Source organism: Plecotus auritus (assembly GCF_963455305.1).
Source record: "Plecotus auritus genome assembly, chromosome: 9".
NCBI lineage: Eukaryota > Metazoa > Chordata > Mammalia > Chiroptera > Vespertilionidae > Plecotus > Plecotus auritus.
In genome coordinates, this window is record NC_137783.1 from 48901528 (window position 1) to 48923326 (window position 21799).

Consider the following 21799-nt stretch of genomic DNA (forward strand, 5'->3'; position numbering starts at 1 on the left):
AAACAATAAAATAAAAATAATTTAACAAATGCAAATAATAACAATCCAACATGTTTCGTATTCTTTGCCATTGCATCGATTTTTATTGATTTTCATTCTGCAAACATGAGATTTTGCGCACCCGGGCGGGGCGACTGTCAGACCCCAGTCAACACAGGGAGTGGATGGGGGATAACCTTCCGGTGCCGCGGTCCCGAACCGCCCCCACCCAACTAGCTCACTACCTCTTAGGCACAACGGAGCCTGCGCAAGACGCGGGGTCTAGATAGACCCGGCCCCCGAGATACTGGGGGTTTCAGTCTCGCCCCCTCCTCCTCTCCTCTGCTCGGCGGCGCTCCAGGGGTCTGCGCCTCCCCTCCCCTAGCTCCACTGTCAATACAATCGCTTTGGAAACGAGCCGGGCACGTTCCTCAGCCTCTCTCCCCCGCCGGTCCCGCCGGGGAGGCACCCACACCTGCGCCCTCCTCACTAGCGGTCTTTACCTGTGCAGCGCCCCCCACCCCTCTCCGGCGCCTGCGGCCGCGCCGATGACAGCGGAATGAAGGGAGGGAGGGGAAGTGGGAGGGACAGAAAGCACCGCCTGAGACAGATACGCAGACCTGGGGCTTCCTCTTCGGATCAGGTCTTGGGGTCTTGGCGGAACTTGGTCTAGAAGCCGATTGCTCTGGGAAGAACTGGCGGATAGCTGGGCCAGGGAACCCCGCTTCTGAGGGCGGGGAAGGCCCGGCGGCACTTCCGCTGGCCCCCGGCGAGGCCCCGCCCCTCCGCCGCGCCGGCCCGCCCTCAGCTCTCTAGGCTCCGCCTTTGGCTCACTAGGCTCCGCCCCCGGCTCACTAGGCTCCGCCCCTCGGCGGGGCCGCGGGCTCTCGGACCACTGCCCGAGGCCTAGCGGACGACCGAGTTCTCGCGGGAGGGCAGTGGGCAGCTTCTTTTTCTCCCCTGGGGTTCTGTTTTAAGATTTAAATCACAGGAATAGAATCACATATGCACTAGCAACTTCGGCCCAAACTCGCACGTAACACGTTGTCAAACTCCGGTCTTTTGGGGGTGCTGAGACCTGCGTGGCCCACGGGCTCGCAAACCTTCTGTGGGGCTCTCGGACAGTAGGGAATACATATCCGTGCCCACAGGTCCCACCTGTCTTTTAGGAAGAATGAAAACAAAAATGAACACTTTTCCAGCGTTCGCTTTGTGCCAGATACTAAAACTGTGTATGAATCATGTCCTCACAGAAACTCTTCGAGGTAAGTACCACGAATGCCCTGTTTTATAAAGAAATTGGAGCGCGGAGAGAAGAAATTGGCCTTGCCTCACGCCCATCTCATTCATATTCTTATCCCTTCAGGTCCCTCGCATCCCAACCCATCACTCTGGGGAAGGTTGCTGGGCTTTTACTCACCTTATGGGGGGAGTGTCTGAGGCCAGTTAACCACCTCCACTAGCAGCTCAGGCCTTGCTCAGCGGGAAGAGGACCTGCCCAGGGGAGGAGAACGGTAGAAATGGGATGCACTCAACTCAGCCCCTGGGCAGCTCCCAGCCTGGTGGGAAAACCGGACCAAAGAGCATCCTCCCGTTGTTTCTCTGTGCTAGCCTAAGTGATCTTTTTAAAAAGCACACCAGACCACGTTCCTCTTCTGCTGAACAGCCTCTGGGTTCTCAGTGTTCTCAGGATCAAGCTGAGCCCCTGGCTGGCAGACTCTGAGGCTTGATTTGCCTCAGCTGGCTTTTCTGCCTTTGTCTGTCCCTACTCCCCATCAACCTGAGCTCCTGCCTTTCCTTACCCAAATGCACCATGCTACTGCCCACTGCAGGACCTTGCCAGTGCTTTTCCTTCTATCTGGGATGACCATCTGTCCTCTTCACCTGGCTCACCGCTGCTGTTTCTTCAGGACTCAGCTTACACACCACTCCCCTGCACCTTGCTACCTGGTACTGGGTCAGGGCTCCTGTAACCCTCTCTCAGAGCACTTACCACACTGGGGGTTCTTGTACAGCAAGCATGTCAAACTCAAAGGCTAACACAGGCTAAATAAACGAGGCATGCAACCAGCGGGCGGAGAGTTTGACATGCTTGTTGAACAGAGTCTATCTCCTTCACTAGATGATAACTTGGAGAGGTCAGGGTCTGGGGCTATTCCTTCAAGGAATTAATAAAGAAAACAGCTTTCATATATACTATCAACTGTGCTGAGTGAATGAATAACTTTCGGGGTTCACTCCACTTTTGGGGGCTACCAGTAAGTAACTATTCACTATGGTTTCACAGCCTAAAATGTTTTCAAATTTTTAAAAATCCTAACCCCAGGATATTTTCTCCATTGATTTTTAGAGAGAGTGGGAGGGGGGAGCACAAGAGGGAAACATCGACTGGCTGCTTCCCCTATGCACCCGACCAAGGATCAAATCTGAAACCTAGGTACAAGCCCTTGACCAGGAATCAAACCTGTGATCCCTTGGTAAACAGGTCCACAGTCTACCACTGAGCAACACCGGCCAGGGCAAGATGTTTTCAATTTAATAAGGGAAATAATACAAATCTCATGAAAAAAATATTATTTTGAGTCTCTATATTGTAAATATCAAATAAGTGAATGCTCAAGGAAGTTGGAGAAGAGAAATGTCAATGGGTTTCCAGCCATTTATTCACATTTTCAAAGTGTAAGATGTGCTGATTGACACAGTATAATGGAATCTCTCCTTCCCCAATGACCACTCCTCCCACCATTCAGGCTCTCTGTCTCAAGGCTCTAGCCCAGTTTCCTCTCCTCTTCCTTACTTCACATACTATTGCTACCATAGTTAAGTTCTTTATTAGCTTCTAACTGAGCTGCTGCTATAAGAATCTTCTAATTGTTCTGCATATCTTCAACCCCTCTTGCCTCTAATCCATTATACATACTTTTGCCAGCTTAATTTTCTTGATCACATCATTTCCTTGCTCAGAAGTCCTTAGTGGCTCTTCATAATCTAGTTCTAAACTACTTTTTAAAGAGCTGTGAGTAGGATGCATTCAAAAATTATAAAATAAAAGTCAACACCAACCCCCAAAGAACTCAAAGATACATAAAGAAAAACATGATCTCACCCATCTCTCTAATTTCTGACCTAATCTCCTGATATAATCAGTGTTAACAACCTGCCTTTTAACTTCTATCTCTTATTTTTAAAATATATTTTTATTGATTTCAGAGAAGAAGGGAGAGGGAGAGATAGAAACACCAATTATGAGAGAGAATTATTGATTGGCTGCCTCCTGCACACCCCCTACTGGGGACCAAGCCTGCAACCTGGGCATGTGCCCTTGATTGAAATTGAACTCAGGACCCTCCAGTCCGCAAGCGACGCTCTATCCATTGAGCCAAACCAGCTAGGGCTCTATCCCTTTTTCCGTGTTCACCATGCTCATATAAACTACACTCATTCATATGAGGCTATTGTGTTATTGTTTATTTATACAAAATGATTATATTAGAATCCTAGTGTTTTTTACTTTTGTCTGCCTATCATCAGAACCCCTCTCCTGTTAGCTATAACGCAGGTCCTGCTTCCAACTGCCTAAGCTGAAGGGGTCACATCCTCCTTTGCCCTGCCCCTGACAGCTGAGGCTCCAAGAGGAGAGAGAAGATTGGAGCAGGTTGGAAATCTGACTGAGCAGCAGCAGAGACTATGGGAGCCTCTAGGAGCACTGAGCCCAAATCAATAGCAGTGACTGTCTAGAGGAGGCAGAATGGAGAGGACAGTTGCCATGTCCAGTGTGATAATGACAGCCACTCAGGCAGTGGCCTAACAGTCCTAAGACTGTTGCAGTGACATGAGGAACTACATCTTCCATTTCTCAGCCACTCGGTTCCTGTCCATTTCCCAAATCTAAGTCTCCAGTCTTCTTACTGATTTTCCTGAGCTTCCTGAAATCTTTCTGATAGATTTCTATTCTGCTTAAAGTAGCCAGAGCCGGGTTCTGTCACTCACAACCAAGCATATCAATTGATTTGCCATAGCATGGTTCTTCAGGTAGCTTCTAACAAATTATTTCTTAGTTGGGCTCTGGGTACTGGTGGGGACCCCTGGCTGAATAACTCCAACCCAGCAGGCAATTATTTTAATTAAAAAAACAAAAACAAATAAAAATACCCAGCTAAATTTAGTGAAGGGAATCAGTCATGCCAAAACGGAGTGAGAGAACATAATGTTCAGATGATTTTATTAAATGCCTACTATGTCTTGGACACTGCTCTAGGTAGCTTCACCACATTACCTTATTTACTTTTTAACAAAGCCCAGTGTGAAAAGAATTATTATCCCCACCTGGTTCAAGAATGTACAGAATTTCTCCCCTTTACTTTGAACCCTCTCACCCCATAAGTCTTAGGCACTCAATATGTCTGATTAAGTTTCTAAGGCATCAAAGAGCACTGTCAAGATCGACCACCTTAGGTGACAATCAACTCTGATTCTTCTCAGCAGCGCTTAAGAGCGTAAGTGCCCCGTACTTTTGTGTGCTCAAAATCTGTTTGTGGAATGCAACCAGTGGCACAGGAACACCTCTGGACTCCATTTCCTTGGGAAGAGGGTGGCTTGAAGCACCTGAGGTCTTGTGTATGAGTAGAATCAAGGAAGAGGTAACAGGTTTTTCTTCCACACTGCACTGAACTCTCCCCAACTCTTGACTTTGGCCTGATGCTTCAGGTCTCTGGGCTCAGTGTTTGTTCTTTTCTCTTTCTTTTTCAACCTCTATTTCTGCTTCTTCCCCTCCCCGCCTTTTCCCAAAGCATTAATTAATTAAGGGCATGGATGACAACCTATTTTTATATCCTACAGAATCTACCACATACATCAACAATATTCAATAGATATTGGTTACATGAACCCATTTTGAAAGATTTTTCTTTCCCAGTTTCCACCTTTGCTATTGAACCTTTCGTCCTCTCAGGGACTCTTTCTACCACAGTTCTTTTGCCACACTCTCATATTTGCCAAGTTTCCCTTGAAGAGCCAAAGGCCATGTCCTTACTCTCTCTGTCTCCCCTCTTCAGAAGAAAAGGGGAACTTTGTGGATGAAGAGGTTTGGGGGTGAGAAGTGGCAGCTGTGGCCTGAGGAACTGGCTGGTGTGGTGAGGGAGGGCCTGTCAGGCTCAGGAGGTGCGGGGTTTGGGGAGAGTGTGGTGAGGCTCAGCTCTGTCAGAGGATCAGCATCATCTCCAACCTCCATCCCCTTTAAGGACAGTTAGCTAGCAGGTTGTGTAGATTGAGTCCTTTGACATGGGAGCTCCATAAGCACTTATGGGATGAATGAAGGAGCTACTTCCTGCAGAACCAAAATGCAAAAGGAGTTAATAAACATGCCAAAAATGAGGCCAGAGGTTCTGGGAACCAAATGCAGGTTAGCCTCAAATGTCACATAGATCAAAAGGTAGGGGGAAAGGGGCTATCTAGGAAGAATGGCTTCTACCCCAGGTGCTTCTGCTCCAGCTTCAGTCCTTCTCACCACCACCTAAAAGCCTCCTGAGGTGTCTCCTCCTAGCCCCACTTCCCAAACTCTGATTTGGTTGGACCCTGCATCGCCGCAAACCCTCATGGGCAACCCATTTCCCACCAAAAAATGTTCCATATGCTGCTCTCCTTTAATCTTACCATCGAAGCTTACTTTTCACTGTCCCTGAAGACTAGCCACCCAGCCAGACTGGGATCTTTTCTCACATGTCAACACACCTTCCTCAATCTCATCTTTGCTTCTGAGGTTCCATCTTTTTTTTAAAAAATGTATTTTTATTGATTTCAGGGAGGGAGGGAGGGAGGAAGGGAGAGAGAGAGAGAGAGAGAAACATCAATGTTGAGAGAGAATCATTGACCGGCTGCCTCCTGCACGCCCCACACTGGAAATTGAGCCCGAAACCTGGGCATGTACTCTCACCAGAAATCGAACCATGACCTCCTGGTTCATAGGTTGATGCTCAAACACTGAGCCATGACAGCCAGGTTCAGGCTCCATCTTGTACCACCCACTTCAGGGCTCAGCTTCCCCTCCCCAACCTCCATCAGAGTAGATCCAGTGCTTCTGCATGTGGTGGGCTCTGGCATGCAACTGCTTGTTTCCAAAGAGCAGTAATGCCACATTTCTTAGATGTGTGACTTGGTACAAAGTTTTTATTCTCTCTGAAGTGCAATATATATGTAATAATGGTACCCACCTCATAGGTCAATGGGTAAATTAAATGAAACAATGCATGTGCCTAGCACATAGAAAGTGCTCAAATTGGTTATTATTATTATTATCATCACCTTTTTCTTTTGTGTGTGTGCTCAACTTCCCAATTAGATTTTAAGCTCCTTCAGGCCTGAACCAGATGCCTTCTTTTTATTCCTACACAGACTAGCAGAGGGTTAAATAAGAAATAGACACAAATGCACACTTATTAAAATTAGTACTAAAACATTTAGTTTCTATATAGTTCTTTTACAACCATGATTTCCCTTAATCCTCACAACAATCCTATAAGGCATGCACTGTTACCCCCACTTTACAGATGAGAAAACTGAGGTTTATAGAGAGGAAGTCATTTGTTCAAAGTTCCAAAGGTCAGGGTTCTTTCCTGCCTCACTGTGGCCTTCAGCTTTCAGAAATTCTGGCAGTGCCTCCTTCTCCTATTTAATGCCTAAACCCCACCTTCTCTGCTAGCCCAATTCAGCATCCATACCAGTTCTGACATTCTTTCTATGTGCCCATGGGGAGAGATGTTGGAGATATATCATTAGATGAACAGATCTGATTAGAAAAGAGCAGGGACATGCACATACCCACCATTAATACATGTCACCTAGAAAGCAGGATGCAAGGGTGCTACGTGACCAGCCACTGGTCATCTTGGTAGGGTTGTGGGTGATTTTAATTTTCTTCTTGCTCACCTGTAGTTTCTACTGCAAACATTACCGTTATAAATAGAGAGGAAAAAAAACCCCACCAAGTTTTATTTGTTTGCTCATTTAACAGACAACAATACAGTGCTTCCAGAGCTCTCTTTACTAACTTGCCCCTCCCAGTTTCCTTTTACTAAAAATTACTGCCAATGGTGGCAACTCAACCTGTATCCTCTCCTTCTTCCCTCCAGGCTCTGAGCCAGGTGGGCAGAGTCCCATCCTTGGCACTTATTAGTCACAGGTTTGAAATGCAGGGGGTGGGGGAGGGAGAAGTGATGTGTGGGGTGGAAATTTGGGGATTCTTTTATGCTCTGCATCTCAAAGGCTGACAGGTTTTTGAGGGGTGGAAATGACTGGTAATTAGTGAACCTTCTCCAAAGCACACACTAAAGACACACTTCACAGTCTCTGTGACCTCTGCAGCCCGGTGAGGCTTTGTTATGTAGATGTTCTTAATTGGGTGAGTCACTTACTGCACACAGCTTTGGGAGAGCGCGCTGTGGGCTGTTTCAGCGGAGGCTTCCTACCAAGGGTTTTAACTCAGGAATTGGGCTGGCAGAGATGCCTCTAAGTAACTCACCCCTTTCCATAGAAGTGAGAAGTGGTCCTCACAGGTTTATAGATCACCTGTTCTGAATGAAGCTGGGCATATTTTGAGATATAAACTGGGTTCCCTCTAGTCTAGGAGCTGACCAACTAGTTGGAAAGTCAGGGACAGATATAAATGGACATAACAACACCAAGTAGTAGACATTAATGCCAGGCACAGGGGAAGGCTTTGCGGTACTGTTTCAGACCCTGAACAGTCAGAGGGCTGGAGCATTGGAGAAAATTTGTTAAAAAGGTGAACAGCATTTGTAAAAGGCTATGGGGAGAGTGATTCCCAAGAGGAGGAGGCTTTGTGAACAAAGGTACAGCCAGACAGGTCCTGGCTGGCTCAGACATCAGATGAACAGCATGCAGTGTGGACATTTCCACACTGGTTCACTAGGTTCTCCAATGACATGATTTACATCATCACATGCAGTTGTTGGTCCCAGAGTGTCCCTGCTGCTTCCTCCAGAGGTAGGCACCATGCTTGTAGACTTTCAAGTTGCATCAAGTTGTCCCCCCTCCTTATTTTGGTGAATGGCACCATCTCGGCTCTTCCATCCTCAGTGCCCAACAGGCATCAAGACCTGGCAATTGGGCTGCACAGTCTCTTTGCAGTTTCTCCCTTCAGGCCCTCACCACCCTTCATGGGGGTCCAGGGCACTTTCAGAGCCGGGGAGGACATTTTCCTGACCCTACTCCTCTCTCCTCCAGATGCATCCTATCTACAACTGTCAGACCGATTGCTTGAAAACACAAATGTTTAATAACCACGTCCATTGTGCTCAAAGTGAGGCCCACATATCTATTTATGATTTGGCCCCTCCCTGCCTTTTTTGCTTTTGCCCATCTTCAAAGTCACCTATGACCTCTATATTGCTAAATCCAAAGTGAATTCTCTGAACTCAATTTACTTGACCTTAAGTAGCACTGGAAAAGTCGATCACTCTTTCTTCCTTTTATCCCTTGACATTTTATTTGTAAGTTTTTTGGTACTTATGGAAAAGATTTAAAGAACAGGATAATAAATGCCCAATTCTTTTCACCTAGACTTATCAGCTAACATGTTACCATATTGGTATTCTCTCTCTCTCTCTCTCTCTCTCTCTCTCTCTCTCTCTCTCTCTCTCTCACACACACACACACACACACTTTTTCCTTGAACCATTTGAAAGCATTAGGCTTCTTGATGTTTATCCATAATTTCTTTAGCTTGCATCTCCTAAGGAAAAGAACATTCTCTTACAAAACCACAGTACAATTTGCACACCTAAGAAAAGTAATGTTAATTCAATATCATCAAACGGTTCAAATATAAACATTTCCACTTGTCCCTAAAATGTCTTTTTAGGCCTCCCTCCCCCAGATTCAGTATCCAATAAAGGATCATGCATTGCACTTGGTTTTCATGTCTCTTTAGTTCATTTTTTATCTAGAGCATTCCTCCCTGACCACCTCCTCCCTCCCCCCTTTTCATGATATTGACATTTTGGGTGGTCTAGCCCAGTTGTCTTGAAAAATGTTACACTTTCTGGATTTGTATGTTTCCTCATGGTTGATTCTGGTTAAACATTTTGGCAAGACAACCATGTAGGTGATATGTACTTCCTATTGCATCATACCAGAGGCCCATATTGTCAGGTTGTCTCACCCTTGGAGATGCTAAGTTTGAGCTCTTGTGTAGGATCATGACCACTAGATATTTCCACTCTAAGGACTCTTTTCCCCTTTGTAATTTATAGGTAATCTGTGAGATGATACTTTGAAATGCTTTCAAAATCCCCCTTATGATCCTTGGCTGAATGGGCCATTATGTTGGAACCCTATCTTTTCTGATACTTTCTTTTCTTGGCTTCCAGGACCTGACAACATTTTGGATTTACCTCTCCAACTACTCATTCTTAGTTTCTCTGTGATTCCTTCCCTTCTTTACCTCTGTGTTAGTGCTCTAGGGCCAAACCTTCAGATCTTTTTTTATTTTGTCTTGTGGCTTTAAATGCCACCTAAAAGCTGAGGACTCCCAAATTTCTAACCTTGGTCCAGATCTGTTTCCTTAACTCTCATGTATCCAATTTCCTCCTTGACATTTCCCCATCTATGTCTCAAAGTCATCTCAAACTTCTCAGATCCAAAAGTGATTCCCTGGCTCCCCAACCCCCTAATTTTCTCCATCCTTCCACTTGCTCAGATCAAAATCTTGGAATTACCCTGAAGCCTGTGTTTCTCATACTCTCAATGTCAATCCATCAGAAAATTCTGTTGATGCCATCTTCAGGATATATTCAGGCAGCGTTCACTGTCTCCACGTTTCCTTCAGTAGCCTGCTCTCTAGTCTCCCTCCTTCTGTCCTTCCCTGTCCATGGTCCATTTTCAACACAGCAGCCAGAACAATCCTTACAAAATGTGTGTCTTCCATTCAAGGCTCCCCATCTCACTTGGAGTATAAACCTAAGTCCTGACCTCAGTGTATCAGGCCCTAGATAATCTGCCCCCCCCCTCCCTGCCTTACCCCCTAACCCATGATTTCATTTACCATTACTTCCCCCCTTGCTCACTCCACTCCAGCTATTCTCACATCTTTGCTCTTTTCCAAACCTGCCAGATACCCTCCTACCTCAGGACCTTGGCACTTGCTGTCGTAGCTAGCTGCCTGGAACATTTCCCCCCTAGATGTCTACCCTAGAGCTTATGTGTGCGCCCATGAATACATCCAGCTGCTGCATCTCAAGGACTTAGTCCCCCTGTGCTAAGGAGCTAGGAGCAATCCAAAGACTGGTGAAGCTGTACCTGAGATACTCATCCTTCTGATTGGGGTGACTCTGTGCCCTTGGAGGCACTTGGAGTTCAAGTTTACCACTCAAGCATAAGCAAAGGGACAACACGAGATTAAGAGAATACTCACAGCTTTTGCATTTGCTGTTCCCTGTGCCTGGAAAACCCTTCTCTCAAGTCTTCTCATGTCTAGCTCCATATTATTATTCAGACGTCAGCTCAAATGTTGCTCCCCTTAGACAATCCTTCTCGGGACCCTCCACAGCTGTGTGAGACTATGCAGTTTGTGCATCACAAAAGCTTTGTGAGTGGGGCTGAAGTCCAGCCCATGCTCTGTTCATCAAGGATTTCACAGAAGACAGGACCTGACCGGCTAGCAGAGACCTTTAGGGGTAGGACATTGTATTTAAATTAGGGGTAGGACATTGTATTTAAATCTCTTCAGGGATAGGACATTGTATTTAAATTAGCCATCCCCCATGTTGTCTGCAAAGCATGTGTCAGTGTTATCTAAAATTTTATATCTCACATATTTGAAACTAGTGACCCGGTGCACAAAATTCATGCACATTAAAAGGGGATTAATTAGAGGAAATAATTTAATATTGCTATTTGCCCTTTCTCTATAATAGAAGTGTCAGAGATGAAAGAAAATTAGTAAAATGTGTATGAAAACCTTCCTCCTGTCAGAGTCTGGGGCCCACCACGGGGCCCAGAGTCAAGTCCCCTGCCCACTCAACATGCACCTCAAAATCACATGAGACCCAGACCTGGCTGGGCCCCCCCGCATTGGGCTAGATCCAGAGCTGGCCAGTCCCACCCTTGTTAAGCCCTGCCAGGCAGAGGGAATAGCCTCAGGTCCCCTGGCCTGGAGCCAGGATGGGGGGCATGGCCTGAGGTCCCCTAGCCCAGACTGGGGCAGGTGGTGTGCCTTGAGGTCCTCCGTCAAGCCCTGCCAGGTGGGGGACATGGCCTGAGGTCCCCTGTCAAGCCCCGCTAGGCGGGGGGGCGCAGCCTCAGGTCCCCCGGCCCAGCACCAGGAGGGGGGTGCAGACTCAGGTCCCCTATCAAGCTCCACCGGCAGGGGGACACAGCCTCGGGTCCCTGTCAAGCCCTGCTGGGCAGGGGCATGGCCTGAGTTCCCCTGACCCAGCACTGGGGGTGCACCTTGAGGTCCCCTGTCAAGCCCTGTTGGGTGAGGGGCATGGCCTGAGGCCCCTGGCCTGGTGCTGGGGTGGGGTGGGGGGGCGCGGCCTGAGGTCCCCTGTCAAGCCCTGCCAGGTGGGGGGCACAGCCTGAGGTTCCCTGGCCTGGTGCTGGGGCGGGGGGAGCAGCCTGAGGTCCTCTAGGATTATATTATTTATCTATTTGTTACCTGTGTCCTTCTATCAGAATGTAAACTCACTGAGGTAAGGACTGTATGGGTTTTGTTCCTTTTTATGTCCTCAGTGCCTGACACATGGTAGGTGCTTAATAATCATTTATTAATGACTGCATTCTCTCTCATTTTGGGAAGATGTACACATTTACTTATATTTTTATTTTAGTCATAACTAACTGCTCAAGTAAATTAGTTTACATTTAAGAAAACTAAGCATTCATCCAGGGGCACTCAGCTAGTTAGTAGCAAAGTTGGTTCTTGAACCTGGACTCCCAGTACTGGGCACTAATGAGGCTTGACCAGCCCTTTAGCTGGCCTCAGCCTCCTGGCACGGGTGGTGCCAGGTGCAGCTGACACTTGCTTTGCCCCTGGCTCAGAGCTGCACAGAACGCTGGGGCTCCTTTCGGAGAAGTGAGAAGTGACTCTGAATTAATATTGGTAAATCACGCCAGAACCTTCATGTGTGCATTATTATTATTGCCCCCCATATATTCTAAAATAATTCCTGTAAATAATTATAAAAATAAATCTCAGTGACAAATTTTTTATTTTATTTTATTTCCAGGAACACATTTATTCATCATAATCTCTTCAGGGGTAGGACAAATTGGAGCACTGGGTAGTGAATACAATTTGCAAATAGGCAATATAAGTAGAGAGAAAATTAATATGTATTCCTCAGCGCTCTAAAAGGAGAGGAAGAACATTAATAGCCATTTCCTTGCAGATATAACTTTGAAAATGTTATTTCTGATCCATCAGCATGGGGTTCCATATGAGGAAAATGGTTAAAACGTGACAAGAAGCGATTAGATGTGAAATGGCATCTTTCGGGCGCTCCTCCCCAGTCTCTTCACCCTGTTCTCACTGGGAAGTAGGAGGAGTCCTGTTTTATTTTTTTCAGATCAGAGTTCTGGCTTTGGATCAGCTGCTCATTTGCTGGGTGACTCTCTAGGTCTCTGTTTGCACAATCAGTGGTTGGAGTAGATGGTTTCTAAAGCAGTGAATTTGCGGATCACAAGTCCAAATTACTTGAGGGTACTTGAGAAAAACATAGATAACATAGAAACCTACTGACTCAGAATCTCATTTCCATACATTTTAATTGAGGTGGGGGGAGGGTCCTCAGCCTCTAAGTGGCAGAACTCTTCTCATGTCAAGTTGGGCTTTTGGAAGGTACTTGGGGCTTAGCCATTGCTCCTCTCATCCCCACCCCAAACCCCACTGAACAATATACAGCTGAGCAGGTTTCTCTGGTCAGTATTTCTTTCCCTCTCAAAAGTCCAAATGTGAGCCCCTCCCCTCAAGTCAGAGATGACTCTCCTGAGCTCAGCTAAGGTCTGGAGTATTGGACAAGTTCTAAGCAAATTGGGAAGTAAGATTTGTTTCTCAGTGCTGTTTTGGAGATTTGTGAAAATAGTGCTAAGAGATTGGCAGTTAGCAGTTTAAATGGTAAATTCTGTTTTTCTTGCTCCTTCCATCCCAATCTCCTCCCTTCTTGTTTTTTAATTACAAAAGTAGAATGCCTGTTGCAAAAATCACAGAAGTGGTTTCCCACTCATCTTCTCAAACCTACTCCCTCCCCACTCTTTGCTAATGTTTGCATTTTAATAGAGAGACAACAACAGAATCTTGAAAGATCCCAAAAGGAGGGAAGTCAGAGGCACTGAGAATTAATGATAATGGTAGTAATAGTTATTATAATGGTGAATAATAACAATAATTTAACATTTGTGCAATGATTACTGATGCCAGACATGATTGCATTTAATATTTATTTTTTAACATTTAATTTGTTCTGATTGGAAGCACAGATCATCCTCAATCCCTACACATATGTGCAAATTTTGCAGAGAGGGGCTGGAAACCTTTTCTCTTTCCTACACTTTCTGAACTCCCTCCTTTAGGCCGAAAGGAGGCTGCCTCAGCAACAAAGAGCATTTTGAATGCAGACATCCAGCCTTTTTTTTTTTTTTTTTAATTGAAATCTGAATGTGGTGAGTCTGAACTAGGGGCTGGGGCATGATTAATTATAGCAACTATCTTAATCTGCCCAGGAGGTAAGCCTGAAAGAAATGAGGCCAGGTTGAACAGAAATTCGGCTAAGGATAGGTAGGAATGCTAATAAAACTTTGTTAACTGGCCCTTCCTTCTCTCAGAGGCTGATGCAGCGAGCTGGAAGATTTAAGGAATCAATTCCTGTTTCGCTTGGTTCTGGCCAACCCCAGAATCAACTCCCTTGATTGGAAGTAAACAGGATCTTCCTTTTTGTCCCTAGGAATGTGACGGAGGAAGGACTCCAGGGGAAAGGGCCTATTTTGCCAAAGAATAATAATAATAGTAATAACAAAGATGACAGTAGGAATAAAATATTGCCCCCTTCATCAAGGGCGATAAGGAAATGTCCGGTCGTATGTGTTGGACCATATCACTCTCCATATGCATGTGTTAAGAGTTCCAGAACTCATAGACCCAGGATTTCCGGTTCAGACCTGATCTGAACCTTCTATTCTGTGATCATCATAAGTGCACTGTACAAATTAGGCTACATGTCTCAATTTTGGATTCAGAAAAGAGGATCACAATTACAGTGCTTCTCACAATTACAGTGCTTCTCGTCAACTTAGTACTGTAAATGTCTGAGCACAAATCTCTCCTGAGGGGTATGTCTTCGTCATGTGTACCCACTGTGCCTAGCACAGTGCCTGGGCCTTGGAAGGTGGGGCTCAGGGCTGTGGAATAAAATGGGGTGAGGCAGGAAGTGCCTACAGCTGACTTTCAATGGACCATGGAATGGGATGCAGGGACTGAGAAAGAACCCAGGTGACTATAGATGCCTTTCCTCTCCCTCAGTGCTCCTGGGGCAGGGGCAGAAAGAGGTGTGTTCAGGGAGAAACTCCAACAAGACTTATCTTCTCTGTTTGCTCTTGAAGAGCCCTTATATTCCAAAGGAATTATTTGTCTGCCACTTGGGCCAGCCCATCTCAGCATTCCTTTACTCTCTCCTCTCCTGAAGGGAGATCCATGTTGCATGAAGAGGTTTACCTTTTGCTATTTCTATTTAATTTTCCTTTTGTTCAAGAAGGTGATGAGGTAGAAGGGTGTTCCTGACCTCTTTCTTCTCATCTTCCTTGGTCTAGAGATACAGATCCTTTTTCTTTTTCTCCTTTTCTTTCCCCCAACCCCTGCCCCACCCGCCAACTCTTCCTTCTTTTCCTGTTATGTTCTGAACAAGAACTTCCAAGAGCTGAGGGGGAGTAAGGAGAGGTCAGTCCAGTCTGTTTCTAGAGGAGTCCTCCCCTACTACAGTCAGCAAGTTTCCACTCTGCTCAAGAACTTTCAATAGCTCCCTATTGTCTTCCGCTTACATTTCAAACACCAAAGCCCACCTTAATCTGAGCTATTCTGAACTGTATTTATTTTTGATTTCCCCAATTATCTCTCCCTTACAGTCAACTGGCCTTCCTGGTATGTTCACATAGTGGAGACAAGACTGGGTCCAGAGTTATTCTAGGCCAGTGGTTGGCAAACTCATTAGTCAACAGAGCCAAATATCAACAGTACAACGATTGAAATTTCTTTTGAGAGCCAAATTTTTTAAATTTAAACTTCTTCTAACACCACTTCTTCAAAATAGACTCGCCCAGGCTGTGGTATTTTGTGGAAGAGCCACACTCAAGGGGCCAAAGAGCCGCATGTGGCTCGCGAGCCACAGTTTGCCGACCATGGATCTAGGCAAACCTAACAACTAAAAAATAAGCAGAGGATGTGAGATATAGGAGAAGAGGCAGGAGAGGTAAGGGTTGTTGAAATGATAAAATATCTTGAGGGACATACTAGAGATTTTGGACTTTGTTATTACTTATTCAGGAGCCATTGAAAATTTCAGGCCTTTAGAATGATCAGTAGTGAAGGGGTTTGGAAAGGTGGAAAGGATTCCAGCCCACTTTGGCCTTATTGATAAAGTCTGCAGAACAGTCTATGTTCTGAAGACATAGCTGTGTATGGAGGCAGGGGCATGGATGAGATGGCCCTGAGCATCCTCCTCCTGGGGTGTTTTCATTTTCATCTTTGAGTAGGTTTGTCTCTCCTACTGGTCAAAGCCCTTCTAGGAAGGTCAAAGTGAAAGGTGTCTGGGTAGGGCAGAGTATCATGACCAACAGAGACTGGGTCCACTTCCTCCTTTTCAGGAAGGAAATGCAGACAAAAATGGACAATGGACCAGAGAGGGTACGTCCAGCAGAGAAGGAGGGAGGAGCATGAGGAGCTGTAGGCCTATAAACATTCCCTTTGATCCCCCTTATGTCTGGAGGGCAAGCTTTCTTTTTTGGCCTTCAGGACCTTTTGTTGCAGCATTTCCTGGAACGCCCCAAAGTAAACACAGCCAGGTCTATGTTCTCACAGCTCCACTTTGCCGTGTCCCTTCCTCCCAGCAGAGAGAGGGGCAGGTGGGTCAGCCCTCAGAGGTCAACATCACTCATCAGACTGCTGACAATGAAGGTTCACATTACAATGTGTTGGCACCAGGCCTGAGAAACAGTGATGAAAGCCACAAAATGCTTAACTGCGATCATAATGATCATCCTCCACTGTACAACCAGAAGTTACCAGGTGCTGTTTGGACACACAGGACAATGCAAAGCCCGGTGAACACCCCTGTACAGAGGTGGGGAGCTACAGTTACACACAGGCCTGTGATGACTGTGAGACCTGGAGTCTGGCAAGTCAGGACTCAGTTTTCCTTTCTCAATTTGAGTGGGGCCTATACCCACTGGTATGAAGCGAGCAGGGTTAAGGCAGCAGCAGCTCTTGGCTGAAACAGGGGACAAGTGATAACATGACAACGAATTGGTATCTGGTAATAGCTTTGTGTATCCTGGGGATGGAGGTGTGAAGGCAAAAAGAGGCACTGGGAAATTTGGATTCTTTCAGTTGAGGATAGGCATGAGCTTCCAGTACCTGCTTACCAGGCCTGGCTTCATCCAGATAGGAGGCAGTAATGGCCATCCTCCCTCATCCAGGTGAGGGCAAAGTGTGGTGGTGGTCTGACCTCATGGATAACTTTGAACCTCACAAATACCTTTACTCTGTGAAGAGCAAGAGAAAAAGAGAAGTCTGAAATTTGGGCAGGTCATTCAGCTCTCTCCCAGGGCTTATGACTGTCAACAGGGATGCTATTAGCTGAGCCAACACTTTATTTATAGGGAAATTCAGTCCTCCCTTCTCCCTCACAAATGAAACCCACCCACCAGGTGTCCTTTCCACCTCCCCACTGCCTCTTCCTCTCAAAAGTTGGGGAGGGGACTTCCAGACAAGAGGCCCCTCCTCCCTGCAGTTGAAGATAGTTGCGTAATCCGGATTGTGAAATACTAGAAAGGCCAGGTTTAACGCACCCCCCACCCCACCCGCCAACTCCCCCAACTAACGGCCCAGATTGGGGGGGGGGGGGGCCGGTCTCAGTCTGACCCTACTAACGCAGTAGCTCTGGGCATGGAGTTTTAGGGGACGCTTTCCTATTCCCCTGACCCCCTCATGGGGCAATAGGGTCCTGGGAAGCCGTGGTCACGGGGGAGTAGCGCGGTCACGCCAGCCAGACGGGCGCGGGGCACGCGCGCTGCGGGCCACCTGTTGCGGCGCGCACTGGGTGGTGGAGGCGCACCTGCACGGGGGCCGACCCACAGCTGAGCCTAGTCCCGCTTGGCCCGCGCCACGGGCTTCCGCAGGTCAGCTGACCTCCAGTGCGGAACTAAAGCCGGCCTCCTCGCCGCCGCCACCACGCTCCGTGCTTCCAGCTCCCAGCTCCGCGCGTGGGGTCGTTCGCCCGGTCTCCATGGCCGGGCTCGTTGTCAGTGGAACGCAAGTAAGTCAGCCAGGCCCGCCCCGCCCACGCCTGGGTACAGTTGGTCCGGGGAGGGGCCCCCCCCCGAGGTTAAACAGGGCTCCCTGCTCCACCTCAGGTCTGCCGGTGGGAAGTCTGTCCCCTGCCCAGGCCTACCCGAGGTTGGTGAAGAGAGACCCCATTCTGAGCCTGGCACACCCCTTAGCTGTCGGTGGAGGGAGAAGGCACCCCAAGTCGCCTCCACCTCCCTCTGTCCCTAGCGCTCACTGACCAGGGCCAGCCGGATTTGGGAGAGCGGTCAGTGACCACAGCCCACTGTATTTTCCCGGGCCCACAAAAAAGTTTTAATTTCTTTAATCAGAAGCAAAAAAGAACTCTGATCAAAGAGAAACTTTTTACTATATGGTCTTTATACCAATGCAGTTGTAAAATACAGGCTTACCTTTTTGGGGGCATTTACTGAGCTTCGCAGATGTTGCATTTTCTATAAGTCGAAGGCAAGACCCTCCACCAGCAGGACTGGCTTTATTGTGATACTTGCTTTATTGTGGTGGTCTGGAGCCCAATCCGGCATATCTCCTAGGTGTGCCTGTATACATCTTAGTTTTTTAATAATGGAGGAAGGAGTTCAGGAAGGCAAAGTGCCTCAGGACCCCCTCCCCCACCCCCCCAAAGACAGTGAAGTCAAGAAGCATCCTGGCAGGCGCTAGGGTGAGGGTCCACTGCATACTGGCTCTGGCTCCTACCCATAGGCCCCTCTTCCAGGGCAGGCAGAAGGCTACAGCCCTCCCATTCTCTTGAAGAGGTGTCTTTGGGAAACATCCACTGTCCAGTTTACACCATGAGCGATAGACAGCAGCTTCCCTTGCTTCACCTGTAGTGAAGCCTCAGGTGTTCTTTATCATTGCTGGAGGGATGTGCTAAGCTAAGCCACTCTAGGACCAGGTGACTTACTCCTAGGAAAGTCAGGTCTCTCTGTTTAACCTCTGATTAAGCCAGCCCTCTTACTTCCCTCATTCCCTGCACACCCAAAGAGACAGTTGCAAGGTTTTGAAACTCTCCCCTTGGATTGCCTAAGGCAGGTAGTGTCAGGCACAATTAGATTTTGAGATTACTTTGGGCTAAAGGGAATGTTTTTCCCTTCTCAGAGTTCAGAAGTGAGCAGGCCAGGGAGGTACCAGCCAGGTGGAGAGGTTAAAAATGGTGGTCTTATTGGCCCTGGCCTGGTGGTTCCGTTGGTTGGAGCATTGTCCTCTACACCCATAATGTTGTGGGTTCAATTCCCTACCAGGGCACATACCTAGCTTGTGGGTACAGGAGGCAACTGATCAGCGTGGCATTTCTCTCTCCCATCGATGTTTTTCTCTCTCTCCTTTCCTCTTTCTCAAAAAAAAAAAAAAGAAAATCGAAGAAACATATCCTTGGGTGAGGATTAAAAAAAAAAAAAAAAAAAAAAAAAAAAAAAGGATGGGGCTTAGACCCTAAGTCTCTGCATTTCAAATCTACCATTCTCTAGGGGTAGCTTCTTCCAGCCTCATGGAGAACTTGACAATGGGGCTGACTTTCCTGTGCCTTCTTTTTGCTTCCCCATTTCCCAAACTTGATTTTCTCCATACCCTCTGCCTTTAGCCCACCCGGAACAGCCTAAGGACAATCACTGACCTGTGGGTGAGGCATTTTTGAGCCCCTGCCAGGGGAGGAGCTGGGAAATGCCCCTGGGGCATTATATGTCCTAGAATCTAAAGACCCTAACCCCAAGTGGCAGCCCTGAGGTGAGGGTCTTTTTAGCATTCTCCCCCTTGCGGTTCCTGATGACAGCCATCATAAAAGAGCACCTTAAGTGTGTCACATGGTATTTCTCAAACTTTTGTATATCCTTAAAGAGGGGGTGGGGAGGCTGGAGAGGACTTACATGAGCCCAGTGTTAATATTATTTTTATCACAACATTGCTTAACTATATAAAGGGTAAAACCAGACATAACTCTTTCTAAGCTCATATTTAGAGTCCTATAAAATCCAAGTAAAGGGATGGTTTAAGTATAAAGACACCAACCATAACACCAATAAAATTAAAATAATGAGATGGATGATATTGTTCTGCTGAAACTGGGTTATTGCTTTCAACCCCTTTGTGGACTGACTGCCATTGCCCTGGTTTTCAGGAGTTCCATAGGCCTCAACTTCAAACACTTGGAGATGTAGTTCTCCTTCTACTTTCTATTTATTTATTTATTTAAAATATATTTGTATTGATTTCAGAGAGGAAGGGAGAGGGAGAGAAAGATAGAAACATCAATGATGAGAGAGAATCATTGATTGGCTGCCTCCTGCATGCCCTACACTGGGCATTGAGCCCACAACCCAGGTATGTGCCCTGACTGGGAATCGAACTGTGACCTCCTGGTTCATAGGTTGATGCTCAAGCACTGAGCAACATCGGCCAGGCTCCTTCCACTTTCTCTATAAAATATTTCATTCAACATGGATATGACTTCAGTAGGCTTGAATGAATCATTCAGATTCAGCATAAAGTTTTCAATCTTCTTTTTCCACTAATTTATGACAAAGTAGTAGCATCAATACAATGGTAGACACAAATGCAAACTTGGAATTTGGACATTGAAATTTTGTGCCCAACAGACATCAGAATAATAAATCCCTTCCATAGGGATATTGGTCTGATTCAACTCTTTATCCAGTGGCCACTAGGTGCTGAGTTTTAAAGATGTTATCTCATTCCTGTAATATAAGTTAAATGAGGATAATATGTGACTCAATGGGGCTGTTCATGAGGATTGAATAGATAATAACCAGGTGGTAGGCAGTTAATAAATGTTGTTACATTATTTTTAACACCTTTGGAGGCAGTTAGTGTATGACTAGTTTACAGAAGAGGAAATAGACTCTTCTGTGACTCATCCAAGATAATTAGCAGCAGAGGGACTTGAACTCATGCCCAGTGGACTTGAACTCTGACAGCTTCCAGCGGTGCAAATTTATTTTTTATTATTTAAAATTTTTTTTACAGTTGACATTCAATATTTTATATTAGTTTCAGATGCACAGTATAGTGGCTAGATAATTATACAATTTACAAAGATATCCTCTGGTAGTACCTACTTGGCACCATACATAGTTATTACAATACTAGTGACCTGGTGCATGAAATTCGTGCACATTAAAAGGGGATTAATTAGAGGAAATAATTTAATATTGCTATTTGCCCTTTCTCTATAATAGAAGTGTCAGAGATGAAAGAAAATTAGTAAAATGTATATGAAAACCTTCCTCCTGTCAGAGTCTGGGGCTCACCATGGGACCCAGAGTCAAGTCCCCACCACCCACATGCACCTCAAAATCACAAGAGACCCAGACCCGGCTGGCCCCCCTCATTGGGCTAGATTAGATCCAGACCCGGCCAGTCCCACCCTTGTCAAGCCCTGCCGGGCAGGGGGCATAGCCTCCGGTCCCCTAGCCTGGCGCTAGGATGGGGGGGGGGGAGAGATGCTGCCTGAGGTCCCCTGTCAAGCCCCACGGGGGCGGGGGAGGGTGTAGCCTCGGGTTCCTGCTGTTGCTTGTTAAGGCTCCTTATGGGAACTTGGCCTCAGCTGTGGGTGCAGCCATCTTTGTGATGGAGTGATGGTCAATTGGCATATTCCCTCTTTATTAGATAGGATTATTGACTATATTCCCTATATTTAACTTTACATCCCCAATGACTGTTCTGTAACTACCAATTTGTACTTCTTAATCCCTTCACCCTTTTCACTCACCTCCCCAAACCCCTCCCCTCTGGCAACCATCAGTTTGTTCTCTGTATCTATAAGTCTGCTTCTGTTTTGTGTATTCATTTGTTTTGTTCTTTTGATTCCACATATAAGGGAAATCATATGGTATTTGTCTTTCTCTGACTTTTTCACTTAGTATACTACCCTCTAGGTTCATTCATGTTGTTGCAAATGTTGGGAATGTAAATTAGGACAGCAGCTATGGAAAACAGAATGGAGGTTCCTCAAAAAATAAAAAATGGAACTATCTTATGACCCAGGAATTCCACTTCTGGGTGTATATATATATCTGAAGAAACTCAAAACATTAATTTGAAAAAATATATGAACCACTATATTCACTGTGTTATTTTACAATAGCCACCATATGGAAGCAACCCAAGTGCCATAGACGAATGGATAAAAAAGCTGAGGCACATATATGCAATGGAATATTACTTCCATAATAAAGAATGACATCTTACTATTTGCAACAACATGGATGGACCAGTACTGCAAATTTAAAATCAAGA

General features: G+C 46.3%; 1 protein-coding gene across 2 annotated transcripts in view; it reads left to right on the top strand.

The window, feature by feature from the left end:
- The first annotated feature begins 17258 nt into the window (after positions 1-17258).
- The window catches only part of LRMDA (leucine rich melanocyte differentiation associated), a 1091841-nt gene continuing 1087300 nt past the window's right edge, over positions 17259-21799 (top strand). Inside the window, exon 1 of one of the 2 annotated variants that reach the window (XM_080687598.1) lies at positions 17259-17519. In XM_080687598.1, the coding sequence (XP_080543724.1) occupies positions 17490-17519 (30 nt within the window). In that variant the 5' untranslated portion in view covers positions 17259-17489. The remainder of the gene's footprint in view (positions 17520-21799) is intronic. The other variant, XM_080687599.1, reaches the window with a different exon arrangement.